Source organism: Oncorhynchus mykiss, chromosome 12 (genome assembly GCF_057628025.1).
Source record: "Oncorhynchus mykiss isolate SJ-2025 chromosome 12, ASM5762802v1, whole genome shotgun sequence".
NCBI lineage: Eukaryota > Metazoa > Chordata > Actinopteri > Salmoniformes > Salmonidae > Oncorhynchus > Oncorhynchus mykiss.
In genome coordinates this window covers 41,701,753-41,722,607 of record NC_143033.1, presented here as the reverse complement: position 1 = coordinate 41,722,607, position 20,855 = coordinate 41,701,753, and the positions used below count along the sequence as shown (strand labels likewise).

General features: G+C 41.7%; 1 protein-coding gene across 6 annotated transcripts in view; it reads right to left on the bottom strand.

The window, feature by feature from the left end:
• Positions 1-731: 731 nt before the first annotated feature.
• cadm1a (cell adhesion molecule 1a) overlaps positions 732-20,855 on the bottom strand; it is a 421,994-nt gene continuing 401,870 nt past the window's right edge. For all 6 annotated transcript variants that reach the window (XM_036937590.2, XM_036937591.2, XM_036937593.2 and 3 more), the window contains 2 exons: positions 5,807-5,935; positions 732-4,944 (listed from right to left, as the gene is read on the bottom strand). In XM_036937590.2, the coding sequence (XP_036793485.1) occupies positions 4,826-4,944; positions 5,807-5,935 (248 nt within the window). In that variant the 3' untranslated portion in view covers positions 732-4,825. The remainder of the gene's footprint in view (positions 4,945-5,806; positions 5,936-20,855) is intronic.

Sequence of the window (20,855 nt, the reverse complement as noted above, 5' to 3'; positions counted from 1 at the left end):
CTTGTGGAGGCTGACAATTTTTTTCAGATGTCTTGGCTGATTTCTTTTGATTTTCCCATGATGTCAAGCAAATAGGCACTGAGTTTGAAGGTAGGCCTTGAAATACCTCCACAGGTACACCTCCAATTGACTCAAATGATGTCAATTAGCCTATCAGAAGCTTCTAAAGCCATGACATAATTTTCTGGAATTTTTCAAGCTGTTTAAAGGCACAGTCAACTTAGTGTATGTAAACTTCTGACTCACTGGAATTGTGATACAGTGAATTATAAGTGAAATAATCTGTCTGTAAACAATTGTTGGAAAAATTACTTGTGTCATGCACAAAGTAGATGTCCTAACCGACTTGCCAAAACTATAGTTTGTTAACAAGACATTTGTGGAGTGTTTGAAAAACAAGTTTTAATGACTCCAACCTAAGTTTATGTAAACTTCCGACTTCAACTGTATGTGCCTGCATAAGGTAATTCTGAATACCAACTACTGAGAAGTGCATAGAAAAGGCATACATTTCCTAAATCTGAATCGGCCCTGTAGTTTGGAGACAGAGCTTGCTCTTGATATGCTCCTCAAACCACAAAATGTGCTTAATGGACTGTGTAATGGCTCGAAAAACCTGAGGCCATGCATTCAATGTTAAGCATCACATTTTATGTCTCTTTATACATGTCTCTTCATGCATGAAAAATAAAAATAAAATAAGGAAGAATGAAAAACAACACACACACCGGTTACTTTGAACATTAATATATTTTATTTTTTATTAAGACAAGAACTCATTTTTTTTTTGTAAAAATGTCTATTAATGAACCAATACAAAATGTGTATGGGAATGTGAATATCTTTTTTCTTCATTAATACACATTAACATTGCCCAAGTAGACCTACAGCAGAAAGACAAAAAATAATAAATGAAGACAATGAATTGATAAACAACCGAACGTCCTGGGAGGAAAACCAAACATGAGAGACGTGTTTAAATTGATAGTTGCACAGCCACAGCTGAGTGTATTCTGTTCCTGTGTCATTTTAACAAACTGATACATTATGAACTATGTCTATACAAAGTCATACTTAAACACATATTACACAGTTCACTGGATATTTAAGAAAATACATAAAACATGTACAGCTTAAATGCAAAAAAACAACAAAAAAAAACACCAGTTGTCTCTTGATCTAAAATCATTAGCGTTTTTTTTAATCAATTTGTGGTGGGGCCTAGACTTTGCATTCTACCTGAGATGCAATCACACCATTCAATGCACATGAACCTGAGACCAGTGGTGTAAAGTACTTTAGTAAAAATACTTTAAAGTACTACCAAGTCGTTTTTTGGGTATCTATCATTTACTTTGTTATTTATATTTTTACTTCCCTACATTCCTAAAGAAAAGCATGTACTTTTTACTCCATACATTTTCTCTGACACCCAAAAGTACTAGTTACATTTTGAATGCTTAGCAGGACAGGAAGATGGTCCAATTCACGCACTTATCAAGAGAACATCCCTGGCATCCCTACTGCCTCTGATCTGACGGACTTACTAAACACAAATGCTTCGTTTGTAAATTATGTGTTGGAGTATGCCCCTGGCTATCAGCAAACAAAAAAAACAAGAAAATTGTTCTGCCTGGTTTACTTAATTTAAGGAATTTGAAATGATTTATACTTTTACTTTTGATTCTTAATATAGTTAAAACCAAATACTTTTAGACTTTTACTCAAGTAGTATTTTACTGGCTTTTCACTTTCACTTTTACTTGACTCATTTTCTAATATGGTATCTTTGATTTGACTAAAGTATGACAATTGGGTACTTTTTCCACCACCGCCTGAGACAGGAATTAACAAAAGAATGTAAAAAGTAATTTGATAAAATAACACGGTCAGACTACCAAGTTAACAGTACCTTGAGTCACAAAGGGGCATTTCATGAGAAAAATAAAACAGATAACACCTAGGAAAAAGAAGTGACAAAAAACATTCTATACCTTTCTGGACTTTTCACATCCATCCAAATAGTTGTCCATCATTGAATTATATTTCAGTCTTCATATCACCGGTGTTAAGTAGGTGCTCATACAAATTAACATTTATTTCATGTCAACTATGCTCGAGATGCATACTTTCCACAATATACTCCTGTTTCCTATTGGTTCTGAAAGTGGTCCCCATTCCAAACCACAACACACATAAGTAAAAGGTTAAAAAGCATAAACAAACATATATATCGACCCAGTCCACACAGCGGTGAGTACATTTAATAAAATCTCCACCTACAGAGAGAGTGAATAGATGTGTTCACTTGGTAAGAACATACTTTTTTAGGTCCAGTTTTGAATGGAAGCCACCACACTTTTTACCGAAGCAAAATAATGCTCAATGTTAAATACAAGTCACACAACCTCAATCTAAACGATGGTAACATTCTCTCTGTTGTTTGTTCCGTTTAAACAACAGAGGGAATCCAAAATGTTTCATATGATGTCACAGTCTAAAATGAAGCATTTAAACGAGTCAGGAAGCCACCGCTGTCCTGATAAACAAACAGCATTGTCGTCGTGGTACAGTGTTAAATCAGTGATAGCTCCTTTTCCAATATATCATATTTGGAATATATGTCAAATCAAACATGAAAGCAACTTCACCTCTTCAAACTCATTGTCATATCAACCACCTCAGCAGGACAGTAACTACATTGAACAGCAATGCTGACTGTGGTGATGTAGAAATGAAATGAAAAGTAATAGATAACAAAAAATGACTTTTGGCATTCCCCAATTCTCCCCCACTGGCCCTTTCAACATGGTCTCATCTTAAAGCTTAGGCAGGTCATTCACAAAGAAAGAAAAGAGAAATGGTGCACACATACATGCAATGTGGTGTTGACTGACTGTTTTGGCAAGTGAAAATTGTTGCATCATGACAAGACCATGTACAGTCCAGAGGCTAGAAGTGTGATGGTAGTGGCATAAGGCCGTCTCCAGTGGTAATTCCTAGTGACACACACGCTCCTCAACTGTCATCACCCATTCAGGAGTGTTGTACAGTATGAAGTGACAAAACCCACAACAAACAGCTTGTGATAATCATAAAAACCACAAAATGATTCTGTCATGAAATTCCACTGGGATGTAAAAAATATTTCCTGGCACGTGTTTATGTATAATACATTGGTGTAAATGTATTGGCTGGACATAGTTTGTATATTGTTGGAACTACTGAACTTGTCTTGAAATCATATCCCTTGTAAAAATGTCTTAGATACAATGATTGTATGTTCTTTGCTCAGAAGCTATGTATCCCCTATTTTTCACCATCTCCTTCAAAATCCTATACCCCTTTTACAGCTCTAGTTCTAATTTTACACACAAAGCTGGAAAAATACAACTAAATGTGTGATTTACCTGTTCAGTATATACCAACATGAAGGTAGTATCACTTTATTAATGCAGTAAGTACCTCACAACCTAGATTGATATCTCTCTTATAATGAGAATATTCATCTTTGATAATCAACATTATAGTTTGGAGATGTCTTCCGGTCATTTCGCATCGAAATGAATCCTATCCGTGTTACATAGTTTGTTTTTCCCCCTAACTATATTACAGCTTGGCTAAACTGAGGCATCTTGATTTAGAGACAAAGGGTGAGTACAACACCAAGGAAATCATTAAAAACAAATTATTTTTGTCAGATTCAAAAATCTGAATGAGAGAGGATGTAAAACCCCAAAATGTCATCACAAAAACAGAAATAAATGCCTGCCGGGGGATTGCGGTTCCATTCAGTGGAACAGAACAAAAACATCATTGTACAGAGAATAAAAGGTGAAAATAATGAATTGAAAATGCCTCTAAGTTCAGCATAGCGAGGGTGAAATAATGTGCCTTCTACTTTCCTTATTCCAAATTGTGGCAATCTTTTAAATGCACTGGCATATCTAATTTGAAAAACAAATTGAAGAGACAGAGGAAGGAATACAAGTGATCCACGGTGATGAGGAATTGGCCCCGATACAAAGAAAACAAGGACAGTTTTCGAGACCAATTGTCCTCTACTGTCTTCCTTTAGATTATATTTCTGTGTGTTTGTGTTTTGAAGAGGGGGGAGGGGGCACAATGTTATTTATGGGTAATAATATTTTTCTTATATTCATTTTTCGAATATGATACGTAAAGCGTTGGATGTGTTTTGGAGCTTTCAAAAGGTTTTGAAAAAAAGAAAGGTGGTGGTTGAGACCTGGCCTGCTCACAGTATAGTGGAAATAGGGTTCTTATGAGCTTTTGGTATGCAGGAGAGTACGTGTGTGCGAACACAGTGGGAGAGATGAACAGAGCCGCTGTGTAATTTTACCCTCATAGGAAAGCCAACAGCACAATGATAATGAAGAGAGTGGAAGAGGGAGGGTGGGGAGCAACAGGGCATGTTGATGGGGGGGAAATAAAGAATGAATAGAAAATAAATTCAGAACAAGGCACAGAATTTTCTGCAAATGGTTGAACTAAACAAAATTCGTACCAGCAGTTTTGGGAGGTGTCGCATGGTGACGCTCTCTTCTACAGTGATTTCTGGCAACCCCTGAACCCCCCACCCTTACCAAAAACCTCCCCTCCCCATATTTTCACCTTATACACACAAAACCTTTCCTCCTCAGCTGCAGAGACTGGACAATACATTGTTCAATCCCGGGCAATCACCCCTAAAACCAACCTACCCAACCTAATCCAACCAATTCTCAAACCCCAAGCAACCCCCCCTCCCCCCAACCCAAAGACAGCGTGGTGTTCCACAGAAGACAGTATTGGGGCCCTGTGATTTCTATATGTAGTACTCCTTCTTCTCGTCCGAGTTGTTGTGGCCCCCCTCTGCGTTGATAATGGCTGTGTCTGCATCTGCTGCATCGTCGGCTCCTTTAGCTTCATGCGTGAAGTAGGTACCTGAAGGGGGGGATGATAAAAATGGACACTTCATTGCTAAGCTCCTGAATTCCTACTCAAGTTTCCTTGACATTAAGAAGCAAATCATTGAACCAAAACAAACCATGAGGTTAATTGTAGAATATTTGAACTCATTATTAAAATATAATCATTTTAAACTCATAATCATGTCCGTTGGCACACCAACACAAACTCTAATGGAAACTGTAACTTAAAAGTTATATATCAGCTGCTAAGTTTTTAATTCTTGTAGGTCAATTATTTATTTGCCACTGTAAACCATTAAACACATTTTTTTTTTTGTCATTTTTTGTTAATCCTTGCCCAGTTAAATAAAGGTTAAAAATCTCTCTGTTGGCATTCTTTGATTGGCATTCAAGATTCGCACATGGATATACAGATTCTGCTTCAGCTCTACTCACAACTTCAAATTAACCTTGCCAAGTTCACCGAACGAGTAGGAATGAGCAATCCACTTCAAACTTCATTTCTGACAGGGATTATTCACATCCCAACAGTGTTGGGCCTGATAATGAAGGCGATAGCCCAGATCAAATGGAGAAGGGCAGGGAGTAATTTAGAATCAAAACCAAAAGCATGGGCTGCACTCCAAAGACCACCCCTTCAAAAGTACAGTTGCCATAAAAGAGAAAAAATCTGATTGGGCTCAGGCGGTATGGTAGAATTCTTAAAACAGTGTTCAGGGGGGAGAGGGAAGTGGATTTTTTGAAAGCCCAGGACAATATTAGTATGATACTGAGTAAACAAAAACATGACATTATAGTGTGTCTGTGTACTTTTTAACCTCGTGATTCCACAGAGGTGCTTCTATAGATACAAAACAAAAGGGTTTGTCACACACCTTTGTGTCTTGCAAAGTACCGTCCCAAAATGATGAGTAGACAGAGCATGGCAAAGACAACCACAGCCACCACTCCTCCAATGACTGCATGGTCGACCGCTCTCGGTGCTCCCTCTCCAGCTCTGGAATCTGTAAGGACAGTAACAGAAACAGCTTTTAGAGAATCCACAAACAGTGCATGGCAATGGAGGACATCACACCCACTTTGGTGGATTAAAGATCTCCAAAGAAATAATGATAACATTAATCCTTAAAAGTATATTGTCAGCTACTCCAGCCTAAAATACACAAATGCTGTTTGCAGTTGGAAAAAAGGGTAAAATGAGAATTGTGAAAACATTTATAAAATCACAGCAATAAAGGCCATGAAGTAAAATGTATATTTTATATTCCAGCTTCAGCCAGGAGCCGCCAGCCAGCCAGGAGCCGCCAGCCAGCCAGGAGCCGCCAGAGCTGTCAGCCAGCCAGGAGCCGCCAGAGCCGTCAGCCAGTCCGGAGCTGCCTCTCAGTCCGGAGCTGCCCCTCAGTCCGGAGCTGCCCCTCAGTCCGGAGCTGCCCCTCAGTCCAGAGGCGCTCCTCAGCCCAGTGGGGCCTTTAATTAGGGTCTTAGACCCAAGGTCGGAGGCGCGGGTCGCCACTCTAAAGAGGCCCTTGAAGAGTGAAATGACTATGGTGGAGTGGGGTCCACATCCCGCGCCAGAGCCCGCCACCACGGCCAGATGCCTACCCAGACCCTCCCCTATAGGTTTAGGTTTTGCGGCCGGAGTCCGCACCATAGGGGGGGAGTACTGTCACACTCTGACCATTATTTGCATTGTTTGTTTCTATGTTTTGTTTGGTCATTGTGTGATATGAGTGGGCATTCTATGTTGCATGTCTAGTTAGTCTGTTTCTATGTGTTTTGGCCTGATATGGTTCTCAATCAGTGGCAGGTGTTTGTCGTTGTCTCTGATTGGGAACCATATTTAGGTAGCCTGTTTTGTATTGTGGTTCGTGGGTTATTGTCTGTGATGTTGCATGTTAGCACTCAGTTTCTATAGCGGCCACGTTCGTCTGGTTAGTTTGTTTTGTTTGTTTAGTGTACTTCGTGTTTTTTCGTCTATAATTAAAAGTATGTATTCACACCACGCTGCGCTTTGGTCTCCTCAATACGACGATCGTGACACATAGCATGTTATCCAATTTACAGTAAGAGCATGCATAACTCTACTGTGGTTGGCCATTTAACTGAATTAACTGAAGAAGATAGTGGAACATTTAAACATGATTTATGAAGTGATACGGGTGGTTCTCAACTTCAATCTACCAGAGCAAGCACCGCTGTTCAAATAAATCTGGACCCTGCCCTGTCTCCAGTCAGAGCTATTGAAATACATTTAGCCTGCAACGACTAAAAGTGCAGTTTCTAGGCAATTTTTTTTGAAAGATTTATACCAGTCTGGCCTGAAGAACAAGGCAGGCCTCAGAGGCTCCAAACCGTAATGATATGTGAAGGTTATTGATCATGTGTAGGGATCCATGACAACCAAAAGTTAATGGCGGTTTGTGGACTTGATTGGTTCTTCACGGCGCAAAGGAGGAAAATCTTTCATCAATAGCTCACACTCTGCTAGGAAATGATTTTGGGTGAGAGAATAGGAGACCGGGGGCTTTCGACAAGACCTTACGTCATTGAGAGAGGGAAAAGTTTCAGATTCAATGAGGGATTATATATTTGTAAAAGTGAGGCTTTGGTAATAGCCTATGCCATATCACAGCTACATTCCTGTATACTGTATATCAAAGACTAACCGATTCGATTTTGTCATTCCGGGTGTTTAATTCCAGACCTATGTATGTTTACAGGTGCATCATCTTCAAAGAGCTATCCCGAAAAGATAGGAAGGCTAGAGGGAATGGAGAAGGAAGGAAAACTGAACACCCATCCTGTTTCCAATCGACTCACATCCACCGCACTCATCGCTAGCCTGAATCCCAGCTTAAGGAATTACTTGTTGGACTTGCCACAATTTATTAAAGGATAACGAAGAGAGAGAGAAGCCCATGCTGTTGGGCAACATGGCCACCCTCTTCCTTACCCAACTCACCTCATAAACAACTCACTGGTAATACTGGGGGGAGAGAACGCCACAGTCACAGTGCTACCTGCCAAACTCAGCCAAACATTACTTGATAACCCTAATAGGTTATTTTGACTTCAGATTTCCCTTTTCCGCGCTGGGCAGATTCAATTAAAGTCTGCAGAAATCCTTCTGACACTTAATTCGCTCTTGTCAGGGAGGGAGGTAAAGACGTGCGCTAACACACTTTCCTATTAAGATGTTAATGTGGACTTGGGCTACGCCAGTCCGTCAGGCTGGGGGATAAACAGAGGCCTATGGAAATGTCAGGGAATTTTGCTCTCTCCCCTCCCCCTGAATAAAATTACTTCCTTTTTCTGTACTGGATGAGGGACTGGTGGATGAGGGAGAAGAGGAGGTACTGGGTCCATGGTGGGTTTGACATCCCACTCAGTGCTTGACTCTAATTAACATAAACTGACAAATGAACGGGGCTCGCGGAACCGACTGTCGTATCCCATCCTACATCGGGAGTGATCTGACCCCCAGTTGACCCCCACCCCTTCTTCGTCATCTCTGTCGGCCAAACCTGCCTTGCCAGACTCAGTGCAGCGACTGTAGACAAATGACAGGGGGCTAGGGAACACAGGCAACACAAATCTGACTGTAGATTGGAGTTTATGATGGATTGCAGCGAAGGGCGTCACTCAGGTCATAACGCAATCAGAAGAGGGGGAAATTGTAATTTGATAAAAAATTCCACTGTGAACCAACATTGTTGCATTGTGTAATTTTAGAGAGGGCCAGATGGTTTGGAAATGAGTTGCTTCACTCTCATAACACAAACCAATGAACGCCTAATCTCATCCAGCCCATTCTGCCCCAGGAATATTCAATAATTCACAGAGAATTGGCATGGTAATGTAAACCCCTGAAATGTCCCTCCATCCAAATTGACTGCAATGAGTCACTTAATTATACATATTGCATGGTGCTTATAGATGAGTCATTACCACCAACAACAATCCTTGTTAAACACTTAGGATTTAATGGTATCAAACTGGAGCAACGGAGCATCCGTACCTTTCTATACTTCAAACAGATATTGCCGTTAACAAAAATATAACAAGGTGTATATTTCCAGTTGATTGACCCAAAAATCTTTAGGCAGATTAACCCTCCATCATGTGGATTAAGACCAAGACTTTATTCAATCAAAAACGGGTATAAAATAGTTTTCAGGGTGAGGCAACACAACAATTCCTCATGTGTTGCATGCTGGAAATTATATCCGGTTAACTTTTTTGTCTCACACAGTGCACCTGGTTTAAAATGAATCCAACTGTGCATTCTCGCAGCACAACAAATTGTTGTTATGTCCAACCTAGAAACACCTGGTTCATGTTTTGTCTGAACAGGGCCCGAGTGTAAATGTCAGTAAAACAAAATGCTTTTGAGGCCGAAGTGCCAGCACCCAGTGAGAACAGCTAGGTACTCAGATCTCTTTATCCTCCATCACCCATCTTCTCCACAGGTGCCCCCCCCCCCCCCCCCCCCCCGTGGAGAGGGGAGATTGTTACAGACATGGCGAGATGGCACATTGGTGCTACCAGACGGCAGGTAATCAGGGGCGGACGTATTTCTCCATCCCCGGGCCTGGGGTGTTCACCAGAGTACTACCCAGATGCTGGAGCCCCCCAAGGCAACACACTAGGCCTTTTCACTCTGCATTGTTCTTATCCTCAGGATATCCATCTTAACCCTGGGCTAAGCTTTAGACCTGGGCTAAGGATTCACACTTCTATTCCAAAGCACTGGGCTTACGGACAAACACACATTCTATCTCTGCCAAGTGACCAATGTTAAGCAATTTATTTACACATTATTTCCTCTTGCTACTAGCCTTTTATTTTCAACAGTGATGGTTTGAATAAACCTTGCTGTCTGCCGGTCTGACCACAGAAACAACGCTTCACTTTTGACATATGATATTGCCCCTGTACAGCAAATGCTGTGCATGGACGAGACAAACTTCTCTGATCCAGCCGAAATCATGCAACAATAATATTATCATGGATATCCGATTAAATGTCAATAGAAAAGCTATGAAAACAGATGAAAATGAAGCATTTGCTGCCCTTCTAGCTGGAGAGTTTGTGGCTTTCAGTTGGCTAGCTAAGTGAGATGGTAGCCAGCCTGCAGAGCTATCATTTTTGTTAGCCATAGGTTTTTGCATGGATAAGTATTTGGTTTCCTTGTCAATGATTTGTCCTCAGATGGGAGTACTATAAATGTACTTATTAAAATACCTTTGCAGAATGCACCACATGCATCACAAGCATATGCAAATTAAGTTAAAGTACAGCTTTTGTGATTGGACAGTGAAAATTATATGCGTTGTTCTTGACCCCATTTCACACGGGCTATTTTGGCACCATGTTTCTGCGGCTGCAGTACACTGCAGTATAACTGCAGTTAAAGTGCAGTATAACTGCAGTATGTGGCAAATACTAAAGCCAAAATAACACCATTTGTTTTACAGTGGTAATTTTGCAGTGTAACTGCAGTTAGAGTGCAGTATAAATCAAACTTTATTTGTCACATGCGCCGAATACAACAAGTGTAGACTTTACTGTGAAATGCTTACTTACAAGCCCTTAACCAACAATGCAGTTCAATAAGAGTTAAGAACATATTTACCATGTAGACTCAAATAAAAAGTAATAATAAAAAGTAACACAATAAGAATAACTAGGCTATATACAGGGGGCACCGATACCGAGTAAGCGTGCGGGGGTACAGGTTAGTTGATGTAATTTGAACATGTAGGTGCGGGTGAAGTGACTATGCATAGATAATAAACAGCGAGGAGCAGCCTGGTGGCGATTTTATTAATTGTTCAGGAGTCTTATGGCTTGAGGGTAGAAGCTGTTGAGGAGCCTTTTGGTCCTAGACTTGGCGCTCCGGTACCGCTTGCCGTGCGGTAGCAGAGAAAAAAGTCTATAACTTGGGTGATTGGAGTCTCTGACAATTTTATGGGCTTTTCTCTGAAACCGCCTATTTTATAGGTCCTGGATGGCAGGAAGCTTGACCCCAGTAATGTACTGGGCCGTTCGCACTACCCTCTATATCGCCTTACGGTCAGATACCGAGCAGTTGCCATACCAGGCGGTGATGCAACCGGTCAGGATGCTCTCGATGGAGCAGCTGGAGAAAATTTTAAGGATCTGGGGACCCATGCCAAATCTTTTAATTCTCCTGATAGGGAAAAGGTTTTGTCGTGTCCCCTTCACAACTGTCTTGGTATGTTTGGACCATGATAGTTCTTTGGTGACGTGGACACCAAGGAACTTGCAACTCTCGACCCGCTCCACTACAGCCCCGTTGATGTTAATGGGGGCTTGTTTGGCCTGCCTTTTCCTGTAGTCCACGATCAGCTCCTTCATCTTGCTCACATTGAGGGAGAGGTTGTTGTCCTGGTACCACACTGCCAGTAGGCCGTCTCATCGTTGTCGGTGATCAGGCCTACCACTGTTGTGTCATCAGCAAACTTAATGATGGTGTTGGAATCGTGTTTGGCACGCAGTCGTGGGTGAACAGGGAATACAGGAGGGGACTAAGTCCACACCCCTGAGGGGCCCCAGTGTTAATGATCAGCGTGGCAGATGTGTTGTTGCCTACTCTTACCACTTGGGGGCTGCCCGTCAGGAAGTCCAGGATCCAGGGTGGGCTAAGGTGCAGTGTAAACGTGCCTACTATGGGCCAACCTGGTGGGCCAGCCTGGTTACGCCACTTCGATACAGCTATGACTGGAAGTGACTTTTTGGAACAGGTTAGGAGAGCATTTTGGCTAACCATAAGACTTTTCCTAACCTTAATCTAATTATTTTAATCTGCTACATTAATTATCCTAACCTACTGCCTAAGTTCTCCTAAGCTGCTACCAAAGTCACGTCCAGTTGTAGCTGTATCGAAGTGTATGAGTGAGTGTTGTGAGTGTTTTTAGGGAATCTCGGAAGGCCTGTCTCAAGCTCAACTAATCTCATGCATGTGTAACCGATGTGAAATGGCTAGCTAGTTTGCGGGGTGTGCGCTAATAGCGTTTCAATTGGTGACGTCACTCGCGCTGAGAGCTTGAAGTAGTTGTTCAGAGGGTCCCTGGTTCAAGCACAGGTAGGGGGCCGAAGCTATACTGTTACACATGACGAGGGAAAGTGTCTGAGGTGGAAAGTTAGAATTGCATGCACATATACAGGAAAAGCTAAAAACAGGCCTCAAAAGCAGAATGATTTAATTGAATACTGTTTACAATTATATCCAGAAAGGTGATATCTTATTGTGAACTGTACAAAGAAAGTGTTGAATAGATGGGAGCAAAATGAGTGAAAGTGAAGAATGAAAATTTGCATCCACCAACTTTTGCTTTTAGAAACATCTATGTAAATCTAAAGACAAGGATTATTTTCAGCTGCCAGAAAACAACACTCAACCCAAGGAAAGGTGATGTATTGATTTCAGAGAACCGTTCTCTCCTTTGTATGGAGAAAATGGTAGACAGAACGCCAATAGGGTAGTCTCTAGATCTCCATCAGACAACAACTGAAACTATAAACTTGAGTAGAAAACATCCAAGTGACATTTAATTCTGGGTTTTCAAAGTCCAAGACAAAGACCTAAGGAGAAAGAAGAATAGGTCCCAACAAAGCACTGTGTGAATACAGGACCTTGGGGTTGAAGTGAAATACCAGTGTGAACACAGTCTTGATGAGGGGAAGGAAAGGATGACTCTCAGGGGGTGTCCATCTACAGACCTCAGTGGGAGTGCTGTCATGCGGGGTTACTCTCAAACACGCTTTCCTGATAGAGTTGGTGACCGGCCCCTATAGGAAGTCACCCGCGGACAATGGAGTCACGTTTACACTCGCTGAGGGCTGGTTAGCTTGAGAGGGTCGAGGCACTCTGCCGTCCACACCTTTTGTAACCCGAGACACATCCTCCAACACTCAGAGAGGAAAACACAGACGTGATGGAGTCTCAAGCGTTTTGCTGCTGTGATGTGGCGACGTGTCGTGTGTGAGTAGCAGCACCTTCCTGAGGTGTTCAACAACTTGGGATTATTTTGGACCAAAAACACCGCCAAAGAAGGAGCGTTCTTTTGAGATTGGTCCCCTCACGCTTTTTCCAGCGGGACACCGTGGGGTAATTTCCCTCCCTCTCTCTCTCTTGATCTATCCATCTATCTTGTCAGTGGGAAAGAAGAGAAAACAGAAGAGTCTATGTCTATACTGTTTGCTGAGAATGTATTGTACCCAGTCGCCCACACATCCCTGTGGTTTCTTTACAGTCTAGGTTCTGATCTAGCCCAACACACTCCAATTTACCACCAAACAACTTGAATGACAAACGCCCAAGCTATATACTAGAGTCCCACAGGGATCTGACTCTGTCCTCCCTGCTCTCCTTTCCCCCCGCATTCTCTTTCTCTCCATGACTGTTTTGCTAAGCGTCGCCAGAGGATAGAGAGGGTGAGTGTTTCCAGCCCTCTCCCAGTTGTTTGCTGTTTATGTGGAGAGATAGTGTTGGTTTTCTCTCCACCACCCCCATCCATCCCCGCTCTTGTGAGTGGAGCCTGTAGCCACACTTGATCTTGCTCTCAGAGTCAATTACTTGGCTTCCTTGGGATAAGGCTGCTGTTGTTTTTCAGCATCCGGGATCGGGGCGCTCATTGTCAAGTTCTAATAACTTTCTCAAATGAAGCACACGATAGCAATAGGCCTCGATGCTATCCTCTGGTGGACAATTAAAATGGTATTCAGTCTGGCTTATCGCCATCTCTCCTTGTTTTGTTGCCTTTTGACATTTAGGACGCACACACAAACACACTCATATGAACTCTTTCAGTAAATCTCCACCAGGTATTTCAAACACATTAGCCGAGCCAATTTAATGAGCATTGCTCACTGAAACCAAGGATACTTTAAGTGTTTCCTTGAAAATATCCTCTCTGTTTCAATATGCAAAATTTGTGAATTACCGAGCCAATATCTAGAAAGGCCCTCCAATAGTTTTTCAGCCTGCTTTATTTTTCAATGCTTATGGTAAACTGTTGCAACATAAATAAATCCCAATCTGAGGTCACTAACTCTCTTGGTCCATAGACTACTCTAAAGTCTATAGTGATCCATACAATGAGGTAGCCTATATTTGCCATTTGTATGAACTATTCTAGAAAGGCTAGAGGCTAGCTTAAAGAGACATAGGCCTAGATTAAATCTGGGCTGTGGAAGATCCACGTTATAGCGTGATTGACATTTAAAGGTAATTTCCCGATTGAGGAGCTGACATATTTGCCGTGCGTGAGAGTGAATTTCTGTGAATTTGACTCTCTAATGAATGGTAAGTGTATGTGAATGTACCCAAGTGAGTGTGCTTGTGTTTTTCTAAGTCTCTGACTGAGTCTGTAAATATATGATTACATTTGTTGCTTTCTGTGGTATGGAAACTGCGTGCCCGATCATGGTGGTGTGTCGCTCTGGACTGTCATCCGCTGAGGTCTGTATGTGTGAATAATGAGAAGAAATAAGGAGGACATGCCATTTTCAGCTTTAATATCTCATGATTAGGCCCTAATTAGACAGCTCCACAAGGAGGCAAAGCACGGCAACAGGCCATCTTGGGCTCTGCTGGAGTGTGTGGCTGTGGTAGTGTCCACAGGGCAAAACACGTGTACAAGTGAGTGTATGTTGTACTACTAGATCATAACTCTGAAGTATGTTGTGTCAATCTTGTATATCACATAGGCGCAATGGTAATACTACATGGCAGCATGTTGATATATGTGTGCTATCCTTCTAAACGTCACACTTAAGGAGGTCTTATACGTTGAAGGTATAAGGTATGAAGGTCAGTGTTTTTACCAAACATCAATGTGCCGATAGAGGTTGAGGACTTGTGAAAAAACTAACTCACCGAGAAAATGTTTTGTTTCAATTTTAACTCGCATGGTGGTTGTCTTGGCATTAAAAAGTGTGCATCACAAGTCCAGTGTAATTTTATTAATTGTTTTCTCTCAGGTGCCACTTTTAAGATGGATGTGAATTTCCATCATTCCCATACATATTAAATGAAACATTTGACTACTTTTATCCCTAAACACATAACGCTTGTACATTGTAATTTCAGAAAATGTCCATAGCGCAGTGCCTTCAGAAAGTATTCATACTCCTTGCCTTATTCCACATTTTGTTGTGTTACAGCATAAATTCAAAATGCATTAGACATTTTTTTTAAATCGCCCATCTACACACAATACCCCATAATGACAAAGTGAAAACATGTTTTTAGAAATGTTTGCAAATTAAACTCATCAAGCTAATTGGTTGTCTCATCATAGATTTTCAAGCCGATTTAAGGAAAAACCGTAACTAGGTCACTCAGGAACATTCAAGTTGTCTTGGTGAGCAACTCTAGTGTATATTTGGCCTTGTGTTTATTGTTATTGTCCTGCTGAAAGGTGAATTTGTCTCCCAGTGTCTGTTGGAAACCAGACTGAACCAGGTTTTCCTCTAGGATTTTAGTATTGTGGAGTAACTACAATGCTGTTGATTCATCCTCAGGTTTCTCCTATGATAGCCATTAAACTTGGTAACTGTTTTAAAGTCACCATTGGCCTCATGGTGAAATCCCTTAACGGTTTTATTCCACTCTGGCAACAGAGTTAATTCTACTTTGACATTGCAGGGTATTGTGTGTAGGCCAGTAACTCAATCTCAATTGTATCATTTTCAGGCTGTAACAAAATGTGGAAAAAGTCAGGGGGTGTGAATACTTTCTGAAGGCACTGTATGTCTGCAGTAATTGTAGAATAATAGTGTTTCACAATATTTTTTCCAACCCAAATTATTTTTGGCCCGACACAAAATTGCATCTGATGGTGCAGTCTTCCTATTTGTCAATAAAAGTATTTTCTTGTCGAATAGGAAGGCTGCATCCTCTCTGTCTTCTATCAGCGTCATTTAGAGGCATGGCCATCTCTTCACGAGCACAACCAATAATGGTTTTATTGTGAAGGTGTAGGCTACATTACATGGATTTATTCAACTTTTAAAGTGTATATGTTTCAAAGGTTTGCGTCAGTGGCTTGTATAGAAGCCAGGAGATGCAAATGTGTTTATGTTAATTACCAGTCAATTACTGTGAGACCGGCAGTTATTTGCTTGACAGTCACCGGCTGTCGAAATTTCGTGACCGCCACAACCCTAGTTGAGACCTCACGCTGTTAAAACTTGAAAATCCAACAGTTGTATTGGAAGGGGTTGGCGCTGGGGGGTTGTGTGTGGTGTTCTCCTAGTTTCCTGGAGGGGCTTCATTTTATATGTAGCTCCTTTAAGTACCACCATTTGAGTAAGTGTACGGTAAAGTCAGAGGCAGTTCAACAAAGAACAGTGAATTAAATGACAGAGAGGAAAAGGCTTAAAAAAAACAAATTAACAAGAGGATTTGTCTCCGTGCGCAACTTGCCAGCGACACATTTACCCAAAGCACCAGCCGGGAAGATGTGTCTCTTTCCGCATTCTCTGAAATATAAATCATAACCTCCGAGAGCATGCGGAAACAAGGTGTCCACGTGCCAAACAAAGCACGTCGCCGTTTCGCGAGTGCGATCAATTTGTAGGGTAGGAATGCCAACCCCTGGGGGGGGGACACGAAAGTATCTCATTCAGATCAGGCAGTGGGCTGATCTGAATGACAGGAGATCTGCTAATTGGATCTTCTAATCTGGTAATTAAGCATTAGTGATTGCAGTGGTGCAGCTGTGCTGCCTGCGGATAGGAAGACAACCAAAAGACAGCAGCATCAAGCAGGTGGGTGCCATACAAAGCTTCAAACATATAGTACGTGTGTTACTGCATAGCCTCATTAGATATAACTGCATCACAACTGCACTCTCTCTGCTGTTAAAATGCCCATTGAGACAATTTAATGATGTCCGTTTAATATTTTGCCTCCTAGATAATGTACTTGTAAATAAAGGAGCCCAGCTTAATACAAGTCGAGAAGCCTTTTGAGACAGAATGTGTGTGACTAGACATTGGTTACTGCTTGTTTAACTTGTAAGAAAGAACTTGTATACAAGTTGACAGACAGTCAGATGAGTGTGTGCCAAAAACTTAATTAGTTGGATGGTTTGATTCTTTGGAGTGGATTTATTTAAATTCTCACTTCCCAACAACATGTAAAAAGAGAAGTCAAACTGTTCTGTTTCTACCTCCTTTACAGAAGAGAAAGCAATAACAGTGTATTCTCCTTTTATTATAAATATAGTGTTTATTTTCAATAACAATTAGCTATTTGAGATGTGTGTTCCAGATAGAGGAATCCCACTGGGCCAAAAGTGGTTGAATCAACGTTGTTTCCATGTAATTTCAACCCAAAAATCTAAATGATGATGCATCAATGTGGAAAACTGATTGGACTTCCAAAAAAATCAACATAAGGGAATTTTGTCATTTTGTCACCCAACATTTAACCTAAATCCAATGACATGGTGACATTTTTTGTTGAATTCACGTTAATCGACAAATCAACAAAATGTAATTCAAAACTAGATGTTGAACTGACTTCTGTTCACAGTGGGGTGTCTCCTTTTATAAAATGACAAACCGTGATTCTAATTAGCGATTACACTAAAGGATGGCCTATTGAAGGCAACAACCCGGATCTATTCACAAAATGTCCTTGGCAGACAACCTCTGGGGTTGCTTTGAAAGGGTTTACAGTTAAACCTATTAACAATCTAATTACTTCAAAAACGCAAAACTCAGGTGAGGCTGAATAGAGAAAACAAACAAAATCAAAGTTATCATTTCATTTCCAAAATCATGATCTGAGATAGCTTTGCCATTTTGATTAATTAATTAATACATTTAATCTGGGTGCCATGGTAACAGTAGACGGATAGGTGGAAGGCATGACATCTCTCAAAAAGCTGTTTCAATCCATGGAAGAGTATTATTAGTGCGTGACTAAGGCTTCTCTACTATGAGATATGGGGAGAGTGGGGAAAGGTGAAAATAATGTCAATTAATACCAAGTCTTTTATGGTTTTCCCTACACTTGTACAGCCATTATGTACATAATGAATGAGAAATTGGGTTCTGTGCTTTTCTATGAAGTCCCCTCTCCATTCACGGAGTTTGGGGTCGGGATTTTACTGAAAGAAAAAAGTATTTCACTCATTGTGAAAATGAACCAAGTTCTATGAGTTGCATGCATCTTCTGTCTCTTAGGAAAGACCTACATTAATTTGGACGTTTTCAATAGAGCTCTCGGTATCTTGGCAACCATTTGAAATCCTCATCGAGACTTTGATATAATCATGGACAATGAAAAATATAGACCCAACAAACATAACTGACAAATAAAATATATGATTTTAATTTATTTATTTAATGTCACCTTTATTTAACCATGCAGGCTGGTTGAGAACAAGTTCTCATTTGCATGACCTCTAAACTAAGAAAGTTTGAATAAGAACTAGCTCATGGTTCCATAACCACGTCCTAATGTATTCCAGCGGCCTACTATGTTTGTCAGGATGTTCAGAGGACTCGACAGGCCCAGAGACTCTGCAGCTCATCTCATAGATACACCGCCAGCCCTGTTAATGGGAGGCAGAGAAAAAAAACCTGAACAGCGGAGCAATAACTGCTTTTGCTTCACCGTTTGCCCTTTCTTCTCCTCTACCGTCTGTTTATCGTCCCCTCTCCAATTCCCCACCCCTCTCTGTCACCAAGCTGCCCGGAGCCTTGTCATTACCGTATTGGCCGACAAACTCCCCAAGATTTATATTTACAGTAGCGAGGGTCGGACAGGAGTGGGCCGCCGGTGTGGCGCGGAGGCAGGGGAAGGAGAGGAGGGCAACCTTTACAAGCCGGTTAAACCAAATGGATTTTTAGCTTGACAGAGAGTGCCTGAGGAGTCTTTGTATCAGACAAACAAACCACCCCATTAAATTCCAGCTGCTTTAATGTAGTTGTGGGCAAAGAAAAAAAGGAAAAGTAGAATATCCTGTGGCAAGTAAAGAATTAGGGACAGATGTTGTGGCAGGGCTCGGTTAAAATTGGACTCTGATGTTGCTTATTTTCTTAGTGAGTCAACATCTAGATCCCCCCACTGTGTGTGTTGGGGTGCCACGTGTATATAACATGACAAAAAAATAATTATGTAAATATGTGTAAACAACACAAGACACCACTGGGGACCATTTGTCCATTGTGCGAGAGCCAGGGGAAGTGAGTTTTGTCGGGGCTAATCCAGGATAAGATGTCCCTTCCAGGGAACGGTGCAAAGCCTGGGGCGAGCAGGTCTTGTTTCTCAAAAGCTTCCCTCATTTCCTGAGAAAAGACGGATAAAGGCTAATTCTTGTCCTTGGCTGCCATGGAAGCAGTCGACCCACACCGGCGAGCATACACAGATTCGCATTGACAGCCATCACCTTTGCCTCACTGCGGTGGTGGCCATGTAGAAGAAACCTCCTGTGAAAGGGTTCTACATGGAACCCAATAGGGTTCTGCCTGGAACCAAAATGGGTTGGTTCTTCAAAGGGTTCTTCTATGGGGACAGCCAAAGAACCCTTTTAGGTTCTAGATAGCATATTTTTTTCCCAAGAGTTTACAGCTGGTTGATGGCTTTGAGTTGGACAATGAAAACACCACAAAAAGCAGGCAAAAAAGTGGAAGGAATAAAATGTGTCAATGCATGAATGTCAGCCTAGCAAGGTGTTTTGATTTCCTAGCTGTAGACCACTGTGAGCTGTCATTATCAGGTTTTTGGGTGATTTTTGGTCCCTTTCTGAGGACATACAGCACAATCCTGTAGTGCTTTCTCGGTGAGGCCATTGTTCACAAAGCACGCAGTGATAATGGAGTCCAGAGTGTCGAGAAGAGGTGATCTGTAATCCAAAACCTCACCTCAAAGGGGTCTCTGCTCTCATGAATATGAATTATGGGAACATTTTTACATCAAAGAGCGTCTATTTTCCCTCTATTCCACAGATCGGCTAATTTTTCAGCCAGTCATTGTACCGGTGCTTTAAAAGGCTTGTGACATTCAGAATGTACATTCTTTCTTTGCGGTGTAGAGCTTAAGAGCAAACCAAACCAACAAATTAAGGCAGATTTGGAAACACATTTCCTTCAAGAGGCCAAAACAAATCTTTACACCATGTAGAGAACTGAAACCCCCAAAACTACTGGCTAAGAAGCCTTGCCAGATAATTACAAACTGTACCTCTGTTTACCCAACATTTCAAACAGGGCCATAGAAGGGAAAAGGGGAGAATAATTGAAGAAAATGGCTTAAATGAAGGGCCAGAGCCTTGGAAGATAGCATTTGGCGTGGGCTGCGAGCGATGGAGAGGAACGGCAGGTGACTGAGGAACTGTTGATTCAGTAGACGAAGCTAATTTCCACACTCGTCTGCCCCGCTGCTAGAAACCACCCCCACTGATTCTCGCTTCCCGCCAACCACCAGGGCGTCTAGGCCCCAGACGGCCCCTCGGTGGTCCATTTAATGTCAGCCGAGGATGAGTTAGAGAGGGAGAAGAAGGAGGGGAAGAGGGTCCCTTTTTGGTTGTCTGCCTTAATAGTTTGCGAGTCTCCTGGCTAATTATGACAGCATATGCGCCTCACCTGAGAGAGCCCCACAAGTGGCAGGCTCACAGACACAACACGTGCTACAAACACACACAGAGCGTGCTCAAAATTACAAACGCATCTCACATGAAACCCACACATACATGTACCATCAACATGTTACACTTATGCCATACATATTCAGCTCACGTACACACAGACACAAACACAGATACAGCTCTCACGACACACTTGCCATTTAAATGCATGGTGTGTCCACACAGTCTCTCCCACCTAATTTCCCACCCGTTAGCATGACTTCGAAAGCCAGTGGACTAAAGCAGTAATGAAGGA